The 10,636-nt window shown below is 42.4% G+C and overlaps 1 protein-coding gene across 1 annotated transcript; it reads right to left on the reverse strand.

The window, feature by feature from the left end:
* Positions 1-3,127: 3,127 nt before the first annotated feature.
* On the reverse strand, positions 3,128-10,379 carry LOC307248480 (high-affinity choline transporter 1-like; the record flags this gene model as incomplete). Its single annotated transcript, XM_080024875.1, has 8 exons — positions 3,128-3,691; positions 4,749-4,966; positions 5,441-5,594; positions 6,353-6,496; positions 8,215-8,363; positions 8,717-8,872; positions 9,220-9,336; positions 10,196-10,379. 8 exons carry the CDS (start codon positions 10,377-10,379, stop codon positions 3,128-3,130), a joined length of 1,686 nt encoding a protein of 561 aa, XP_079881001.1.
* Between the last annotated feature and the right edge of the window lie 257 nt (positions 10,380-10,636).

The following is a 10,636-nucleotide window of genomic DNA, read 5'->3' on the forward strand; positions in this document are numbered from 1 at the left end:
ATACTAAAGTACAGAAGAGTTTTTGGGCCACCGGAAAGAAAAAAAATCAGATAAGGAAGTTTTTCTTTTTATTAAGTCGAGAAATGTCGAGAATAAAGACGAATGCTGCAAAATGCATTTGGAGTTAGTGGGTCATTTTTGGTATTTTCAGCATACTACAATTGACGTGCATGAATTGGGACATCCTGAATCTTTTTCTGGCATACTAAATAGTAGGGAAGTATGGGGATTGGAACGCAGGGGATGTTTTTTTTTATTGAGACAGACTGGCCCTCTCCTGAGAGTTTTGAAAACCCAACTACAGCCAGTGGAAAATTTAAAAAAGTCATGACAGAGAGATACAGCGCCCCTGGAGCCGTTTGGGGGTAACTGTCTTGCTCAAGGTCACAATGGCAGATGTAATAGCAGCCACCAGTAAAAGAAAAATTGCAATAACAAAGCTTTATTGCAGACACAGGTCCATATCACACATCAAACAGTATAAAAAGGAGATACAAAAATACAAAAAAATAGCATATTAGCCTATAGGATTCACAGGCTATTGCACCAATGCTGTCTTAACCTGTTGTTACCCTATTTCCCCACACACACCACCCTATTACCCCCCCCCCCCCCCCCCCCACACACACACACACACACACACACACACACACACAGACTATTCACCCGCAATGTCTAGCCTTAAAACTTTTAACTCCCTAACTCCCTAAACTGTTAAGTCCCAAAGAGGTGTGACAGGTTGGACAGTACAAGTCATGGTCATCTTTTGTTCATCTATGTATGGCTATGTAGTGATTTATGCCATAGTTGCAATCTTTACAGTTTGTCACATGTGTCTTGCTCAAGGACACAATGGTAGAAAGAATACCAGCCACCACTAGACACACTAAAAAGTTGGAGATGTTACCCTATTCACCCGCAGTTTTTAGCCTTACAGTTTTTCTCTATTGCTTAAACACATTTCACGATACTGCCCTCACTTTTCACAAAACTCTAAACACAAACTTTTCTAAAGCTACGTACACACAGCCTCACAGTCTCTTTTCAAAACCAACCCTTCACACCAAAACAGTTGCTCATATCAAGGGCGTAGGATTATATAGGGACGGTAGGGTCCCGACCCTACCAAAATCCAGCCTCTACTGTGTAGTCCCTACCAATAATACACCCGCTGTCCGTATTGTTTAGGCAATACTTATAGTACACAAAGGGTTAAAAATCAGTCTCTGCTAGAAGTCCCGCCTCTAAACAACTATCGCGCTTTGATTGGCTGTAGCGGTTTCCCGCAAACCTATATTCAACCTGATTGGCCGTCCCCGCTGTCACTCCATCTGCTTGTTAAAAAAAAAAAAAAGCTACCGGCAACTTGCTAGTCCCAGACAGGAGGAGCTACAGGACGCCTCAGTGCATAGCTAATATCTGCATCTGCGAGTGTAAGTTCTGCCTTCGGTCACGTCAGTGAGACGGATTTTAATCAGTGATGTCATTTGCAGTAACACTTATATTTGTGTGTGTTTTATGCTTGTGCGTGCGCGCGCTGTGCGTGCGTGCGTGCGTGTGTGTGTGTGTGTGTGTGTGTGTGTGTGTGTGTGTGTGTAGGATGTCGAAGAAACGAAAACTGGACATAAGAGACTTCTTTAGAAGTCAACGTGTAAGTTGATTAAAAGGTTATATATTTTAGAGCCATAACAATACTGATATTGATTATTAGTCAGCATAGGCTATAATGCCAAAGAGATCCGCATTTTAAGGTATAGGCCTACCATTATTTTCATGTTTTATTTGTGTGGAAAGGGAGCAATGGTTTAAAAAAATGTTTTGGGATAAATAAACATTAATTAAATTTAATAACCTTTATTTTCCTTCAAGGTTTCCCTCTCATTTACAGTAACAACAAGCACATTGCAGATGCTCATGTGATTTTATACATATATATTTTGGGGGAATAAAACACAATAATTGTGTGAACATTTTGTCTACCCATGTATGTACCCTAATATATCTGTTCATATGTCATGCATCAACATACTTCTGTCAGGTGACAGACAGTGGAGAGACTGGAGGAGATAGAGGAGGAGAGACTGGAGGAGGAGAGACTGGAGGAGATAGAGGAGGAGAGGATAGAGAAGGAGAGACTGGAGGAGAGGATAGAGAAGGAAACAGAGGAGGAGATGATGTAGAAGATGAAGGAGAGGCTAGAGAAGGAGAGGCGGGAGGAGATGGAAGAGAGGCTGGAAATTCACAGGTGAGGTTCAATAATGATTAATATGTTAGTCATGAGATTCAGCATTGTGTCAAATATTGACAATCTATTTCAACTTCTGAAATTTAAAGCCAGGGATGATGTACGTCTCAGTACTTGGTTAGCTAAATATTTATTTACAATGTTGTTGATGTTGTTTACAGTTGCACCAGAGTAAAGTTGAAAACTCTTCTAAGTTGACTCATTTTCTTTCATTAGTTGCTTTAACCTATAACATTACAGAATGCATATTCTCTTTTGATATTCAGATATACATTATAAACATGTTAATTAAGCCGATTTATTGATTTTTTTTTTCAATTATCATTGCGAATACAAAAAAAACCTATCAACTTTAGGAAGCACTTTCATATCCCACGGACCCCACCAATGTCCAAATCAAACCTACTCCCTTGGCTCATATGCTCAAAAGCAAACTCTGACACCACAATACCGCTCGAGGCCTGTAAAAATGTAAACACTACTGAGCATCATTAACCACATTACCAACTCACTGATTCCCGAAGAAGTGTCACAGGTTAGACAGTATAAGGCATGGTTCATATATGGATATAGGGCAGTGCTTAAAGGCCTACTTCACCAGTGGGCATATGAATGTGCATTGAACCCTATGTAGTATACATGTGCAAACATTTTAGAAATCAGTTCATCCTAGCCTGATAAAAGGCAGAAAGAGTGTTTTATTGTCTCACTGTCTAACCCAACATTTTTACTAGTGTGATATCACTGAGCCAAGGGAAGACTGAGGAAAGGAAAACCTCATTCATTATATTATGATAGCGACTTTATAAAGATAGAACGCCGGTTCCGTATGGGTGAAGTATTATTAATACCATAGTTTCAATCTTTACATTCCTTCACTTTTCACATTTCTGTTGTGCTAATCATCGGTTCAGAGACATCTTGACAAAGTTCGTTTTTTTCCAGCTTCTCCTTCTCGCCTAGTTCTTTGGCTTCATCTCTCGGTGTCAGTGGCTGTGGCGAGCTCCGGGCTTTAACCTCAAACACGTCCCACTTCTCAGGAATCGTTCCTTTGTTTACTAGCACAGACGTCCAGTATGAGAACACCAAGTTGCCAGTGAAAGCCGCCAGCATGCAGATGGTCTTGTGTGGCGAGTACTGGACATAAACACCGTCCTCGAGAACGCAACCAGGGAAGTGTATGGTCGGTGCTAAGCCTAAGGATGGCTCTCCACTCAATACTCTTAACACCAGCCCTATCAGCCAGCCCATAATAGCCCCGTAGCCGTTGGATATGTCGAAGAAAAGCACGCAGACCAGTTGGGAGAAGATCAAAACGTAGCATATTTCATACCCGAGAAACAGCATTGCCACGACGCTGTTTTTCAGGTTGGTGAGTGACGTGCCAAGCAGACCTCCCACCACCACGGAGACACGGATCACCCACTGGATCTCTCTTTGTGAGGCCTGCAAAGAAATCAGGACATAAAAAAAGAAAAAAAAAGATCAGTTGCAGACAGTAAAGCAATGAAGGTATTTTTTTAACCTTTTATTTATACAGGTAAATCCCATGGAGACCAGAGACTATTGTTCAAGGGAGACCTGTTCCCATTCCCATGTTACCATTCACACACACATTGAAACACCGATAGCAGGTTAACCATCGGGAGCAATTTAGGGTTCAGTGTCTTGCTCAGGGACACTTGGATATGTGGTGGGGAGACGGGAGATCGAACCACCGACCTGAAATGTTTCAGATGCTAATGTGAATTTGTATGCAGATGACACTGTTATATACTGCTGTGCACCTACTCATATACAGGCCATCGAATACTAGCTGAATGCTTTCATGTTGGTCCAAAATACCCTTCTTCAGCTGAAACTCTTTCTTAAAGCTGGGGTATGTGATTTCTGATTGGTCAACATTAACATGAGCGAGGGGGCGCCCTTAGCTCAGTTGTTAACATGAGCTGTACACTTTGTTTGACCATTTAGAGCGAGGCTCCGATTCTCTGTTCTTATTGGCTGTTGGGACTGTCCATTCACTTTGGCACGACTTTGTTGGTGTAGAGCGTGTCAGGGAGGGACCATAGGGGAGGGACCAAAGAGAACAAGTGGAGCGGTTGAGGTATTTGGATTCGAATCTCTATCCCAACTGCCATTTTCTCCCCAAATCCTCCACCCCAGCTTTAACGTCTTTTAATTAAGCTGCTAAGTGCCTTGGCCAGGTCTGTTGGGTATTGAGTGGTTAAGATAAAGGTTATCACAAAGCCACCCTCCACTTTGTTTTTTAGTTTGTCTTCCGAATTCTCATACAGTATCTTTGCAAAGTCATTATCTTGGTGATAGAGGGATGGTCGTGGGTTCAAATCCGACCCATGGACCTTCACTACAGGTCATCCCGCCTCTCTCTCTCTGTCTCCCCATTTAAACTCTATACTATCTAACAAAGCTTGAAAAATGCCCAAAAAATTAATAAAAAATAAAATAAAAAATAAATTAACAAATTAGTTTGTTTTCTCACGTTGGGCCTCAGGATGGATTTATAGATGTTGCAGGAGAAGATGGAGGCCATAGAGAGCAGAGCAGAGTCAGCTGATGACATCACAGCAGCGGCGATGGCGGCCGTCCCGATGACAGAGACAGCGAGAGGCGTTAGGTGTTTCAGAGCGATGGGCAGGATCATCGCTCCCTCGTCACGTTCCAACGGAGACGGAGAACCATAAGACGTCAGGTTCCAGTCTGGCATGTGGACAGATAGGACAGATACATGGAAGATAGTCATACATACAGATACATTCTTCATTTAACTTTTATTTATCCTCGAGAGACCAATTGAGGGGTGACCCTCATTTTCAATGACGTCGAGTTAATGACATGGAAGATAGTCATTGTTTTTTTTAAGATAATTTTTTGGGCATTTTTTCAAGATGTATTAGATAGTACAGAGTTGAAATGGGGAGACAGAAAGAGAGGGGGGATGACCTGCAGTAAAGGTCGACGGGTCGGATTTGAATCCACGACCACTGCAACGAAGGCCACAGCCAATATGGTATGCGCACTATCAACTACACCAATGGAGTCGCGGGTTCAAATCTGACCCGTGGACCTTTACTGCAGGTCATCCCCCCTCTCTCTCTGTCTCCCCACCCCAACCCCGCATATTCCAAAAGAGCTGCAAATGCCAAAAAACTATCTTTTAGAAACTGTTAATACCTGTGGAAGCAGCCACTGCCCCGATGAGTATTGGAGGAATCGCAAATATCAGGATAAAGAAAGCAGCAACAAAGCACGAGACTCTGGCAGCAGACGAGGAGACAGCTGACAAGGTCCTCTGGTGGAAGGCTTGGAATCCAAAGTTCCCCAGCGACTTTTGGGAAAGATTGAAAATGTGATAAAAAATGTTTTTAAATGCTGTTTTTGAGTCCTTTTGTTTAACCTTTATTTATACAGGTAAATCCCATTGAGACCGGAGATTTTTTACAAGGGAGACCTCTTCACATTCCCACGTTACCATTCACTCACACATTCATACACCGATAGCAGGCTAACTATCGACATTCACACGAGGCAAGATGGGTGAAGTGTCTTGCCCAAGGACACAACAACCACGACACAAGTGGCAGGGCGGGGATCGAACCGCCAACCCTTTGATCATTGGCCGACCCGCTCGACCACATGATTCTAATCATCAGCAAATGCGATCTTCTGGGGTCGCTAGGTGACCAGCATACAAGTCTTTGTTTTGCCATCTCTATGGCTACTTTTCAAAATCCTAACAGATTGACATGCCCTGCATTCCAATCCCTATACTATCTACTATTTAGATTTTTTTTTAGGATGTCCCGATTCTTGTGGCCAGATTTAGGATGGTTAGAAAGGTCCAGATGTCTACTACATACTGCCGAGATTTTTAGTGTTGAAATCAGACTGAGGAAAGACCGAGGGAAGAAAGACCTCATTCATTATATTGTGATAGCGATTTTATAATGATAGAAAGCCGGTTCCGTATGGGTGAAGTATTGCTTTAATTGTATCAGGACATTATCATAACTTTGGAAGCTCATCCATCTATTCTATTGGGACAGAAGCAAGCAGCAGTCCTTTTGATTTTAAACTTGAGTTTACCAGTAATAGGAATTCATCGATGTACGTCCAGGCAAACTTGCTCTCAAGTCTTCCAATCCACGGTCCCTGGAAAGTGTAGTTCATGGCAGTCTGGGAAATATCCACGGAGGAAGGGTTCGTCATGACAAAGGGGACACAGATCCACTGCAAAGACAAGGAACACACAACAGAAAATGTTGAGGATCTTTCAGTCAATGTTAATTCTAGCTCCCCATTTGGACAAAAGCGGTAGTGTTTTTACTATACCAGCTGTTGTTCCTGGGTGAGCATACCCATGACAAAGGCATTGAGAAAAGCTATTTAAAAAAAGCATTCTTTGCACTGATGGTCTTGACAAGTTGGAGATACAAAATTGCAATTTTCACTTGCAGTCTCACTGAGTTGGTTCGTCACGACACGTTTGCGAACGTCCTGGCCAAAATGTTTCGGGTGCTCGCATTTATGTCTCGCGAACGTCTGGCAAGCGTCGCACAAACTGAATGTCAGTCTCATTTTTGTCGCAAATCAGTTAAAATTTAGTTTCATATGCCGCCAAATCTTCACAAAGTTTACGCGTCAAGACAACTTTGCGAGGGTTTGGCGACATATGAATAAATTGCGACTCCCTCGCGAATGCAGTCCCCAACCTGTCACAAACCGTCACAGCCCAGTGAGATAGCGGCTTTAGGTGGTCAAAACAATGTTGCGTTGTCTTTTTTTTTACACAGGTAAATTACATGTTACCATTCATTTTCATTTCATTTCATTTTCCTTTATTTAACCTCGAAAGATCAATTGAGGGGTGACCCTCTTTTACAATGACGTCGAGTTTGTACATATACACAATATACAATGAGAATACATAACAAGTTTACACACACACACACACACACACACACACAGACAACAACAATTTAAAACATTCAGATCAATTGAATGAGAGACATAATAGCCTAATTAAAACAGTTACAAGTGTAGAGGGGCTGATTCAAAATAATAATTTTAAATTGGTTAACAGTTATGAGTGTATTTATTTTAATTGTATGTTGTAGGCTGTTCCAGGAGTCAGGGGCACTATGGCTAAAAGCGGTTTTACCAAGCTCAGACCGGGCATAGGGGACATATAACATGAGCATGTCAGTTGAGCGGGTTTGATAAAGCCCATCTGAAATAAGCAGCATTTCTGTCAAATATAGTGGTAGCTTTCCAGTCAGAGCTTTATATATAAAAATATGCCAATGTGCATCACGTCTCTCCTTAAGGGAGGACCACCCAACCTTTTCATATAAAACACAATGGTGTGTATCATAAGCATCTCCTGTAATGAATCTCAAAGCAGAGTGAAATACAGAGTCTAGGAGTTTAAGGCATGAACGAGATGCATGCCGATAAACCACATCACCGTAATCAAGGACAGACATAAAAACTGCCTCAATAATCCTTTTCCTACTGAACAACGGGAAGGTGGCTTTATTCCTATAAAAATAGCCAATCTTTTGTCGGAGACGACAGACAAGATTTTTTATGTGAAATGTAAAAGAGAGTTTTTCATCTATCCAGATGCCAAGATATTTATATTCAGTGACTCTTTCAATATGAGATCCATTATTTGTGTGAATAATAAGATCATTAAAATGTGTAATTCTTGCTCTGGAAAAGCACACACACACACACCGATAGCTGGCTAACTATCGACATTCACACGGGGCAAGGTGGGTGAAGTGTCTTGCCCAAGGACACAACAACCATGACACGAGTGGCAGGGCGGGGATCGAACCGCCAACCCTTCAATCATTGGCCGACCCGCTCAACCAACTGAGCCACAGTTGCCCCTGTGTCTCAAAACTACATACAGGGCACACTTTGTAATGTAGCTTCCTCACCAGTGTGAAGAATATGAGGATGAGCTGTATGATGTCTGTGTAGGCCACAGAGTACAGGCCTCCTAACAGGGTGTAGAGAATCACCACCACAGCAGATATCCAGATGCTCGCACCGTAGGACAAATCCAAAATCACATTCATGGTGACGCCTGTAAAACACATATCCATGGTCTTTGATGGGTTCCAGGTTCCATTCATTCACACACAGTCATACTGGTGGTGGTAAACTACCATAGTAGCCACAGCTGCCCTGGGGCAGACTGACAGAAGCGTGGCTGCCATTCCGTGCCAACGGCCCCTCCGACCACCACCTCAAACATACAGCAGTCATACACATTCACACGAGGCAAGGTGGGTGAAGTGTCTTGCCCAGGGACACAACAACCATGACACAGGTGGCAGAGCGGGGATCGAACCGCCAACCCTTCGATCATTGGCCGACCCGCTCTACCACCTGAGCCACAGTTGTCCCCCATGTATATAGAGTGTTAAGATACTGTACCTAAGCTAATCAGTGTCCCAGCCAACCACGTGATGTCGGTTAGCAGAACACCCACGGACTGAAGGGCCGCTACTGCTTTTCCATACTTTTCCTCGAATGGGTGTAACATGGTCACATATCTCTTGTCTCTCATCGGCTTGGCGAACACAAGTCCACCTGGAAAATAAAACAGACAGACAGATGTGCGTGCTGTGGGCAAGATGGATCATTTCTGAATGTAATGTGTTGCTCTGTCTGTGATTTGTGGGGAGGGGGGAGGGGAGGGGAAGGGGGCTGGTATTGTTCTGTTTTATTTTAATTGTATACAGGCCGACTGTGAAGCACTTTGTGTTACCTTAACTGTGTATGAAAAGTATGAAAAAAGTTTAATTTGATTTGATTTGATTTATATATTCAAGAGAAAGAGAACAGAGACATACATCATGTTTTACCCATTTAGGACAAGTTATCAGTCAAGTTATCACTCCCAATTTTAGTTCAGACGGACTTTTAAGAATACCTACCAATGGTAAATGAAACACAGTCAGCTGCTGGGAGCAGAACCGCCGACATCAGTCCCATGGAGGGCGTGTAAAGCATCTCAGATAGTGCCATGATGAAGCATCCTCCAACCCAGGTGGCTAAAGGGTGGTCAGGCCGAAACACAAAGGGTTAGGGCTAGAGGGTTAGAAATTAGTTCAAAGGAGAAACAAGTCCAGACAAATACAGGAGCAGACATAGTTTAACAAGCTACAGTGCTGTACTGTCGCCCCCATGGGGAATTCTGAGTAATTACAACAACACTGTCGGTGCATCTACATGAGGCAAAGCCTTCGGTGATGGTGCATGGATTTTATATCTTCTAGTTAAAGCTGCCGTGCTGAAGCTAGAGCTCAAGGCAAGTCAAGTTTTTTTTTTTTCTATAGCACAGTTCAGACACAGAAAAGTCTTGATTTGATTTAAAAGAGCTAAGCTCAGTCAAATTGACCAAGTTCAAATGCACAGCATATTCTGATTAATGTCCATATTCTGGTGAAGACAATTTTCTAAATAAGGTGTTTCGATAATTCCCATCCCATCCAAGGAAAATTAACAAGGTCCTCTGGTGAAAGGGCTGGAATCCAAAGTTCCCCAGCGACTTTTGGGAAAGATTGAAAATGTGATTAAAAAAAAATTTAAAAGCTGTTTTTGAGTCCTTTTTTTAACTTTTATTTATACAGGTAAATCCCATTGAGACCGGAGATTTTTTACAAGGGAGACCTGTTTTCCTTTCCCACGTTACCATTCACTCACACATTCATACACCGATAGCAGCAGGCTAACTATCGACATTCACACGAGGCAAGGTGGGTGAAGTGTCTTGCCCAAGGACACAACAACCACGACACAAGTGGCAGGGCGGGGATCGAACCGCCAACCCTAAAATTAACCGCAACTAACACAACAGTGCTTGCAGTATTCACAGTGCCATATTTTTGAATCAACAAATCAATACTTCACCTGTCATTGTGAACATCCCCACAACACTCTTAATGCTCCGGTTTCCCAGCAGAGCCATGTCCATTTTGTCAGCTGAGGTTTTGTTTTCTTGCTTCCTGGATTTGAAAGAAGCCCAGATTCCAACTCCAAGAACCAGCAGGTAGAAAAAGACCATCGCGATCACTCCGGGGATACTGACAGCCATGGTCAACCTGTGGGCTGGTAGAAAAAATATATAATAATAATAATACATTAGATGTATGTGCAGCTCCGGAAAAAAATTAAGAGATCAGTCTGGATTTTTCTCTACATTATTTAATGCAAAAGCTCTAAATGACAAAACATTTATTGAAATGTAGTAGAAATGTTGTCAATGGTTTATATTAAAAAAACAAAATGTTCATTCTACTCAAACATATGCCTCTAAATAGTAAAACGAGACACACTGAACATTTGGAGTGG

The sequence above is a fragment of the Ammodytes marinus genome, assembly GCF_949987685.1.
Source record: "Ammodytes marinus genome assembly, chromosome: 3".
Classification (NCBI taxonomy): Eukaryota; Metazoa; Chordata; class Actinopteri; order Uranoscopiformes; family Ammodytidae; genus Ammodytes; species Ammodytes marinus.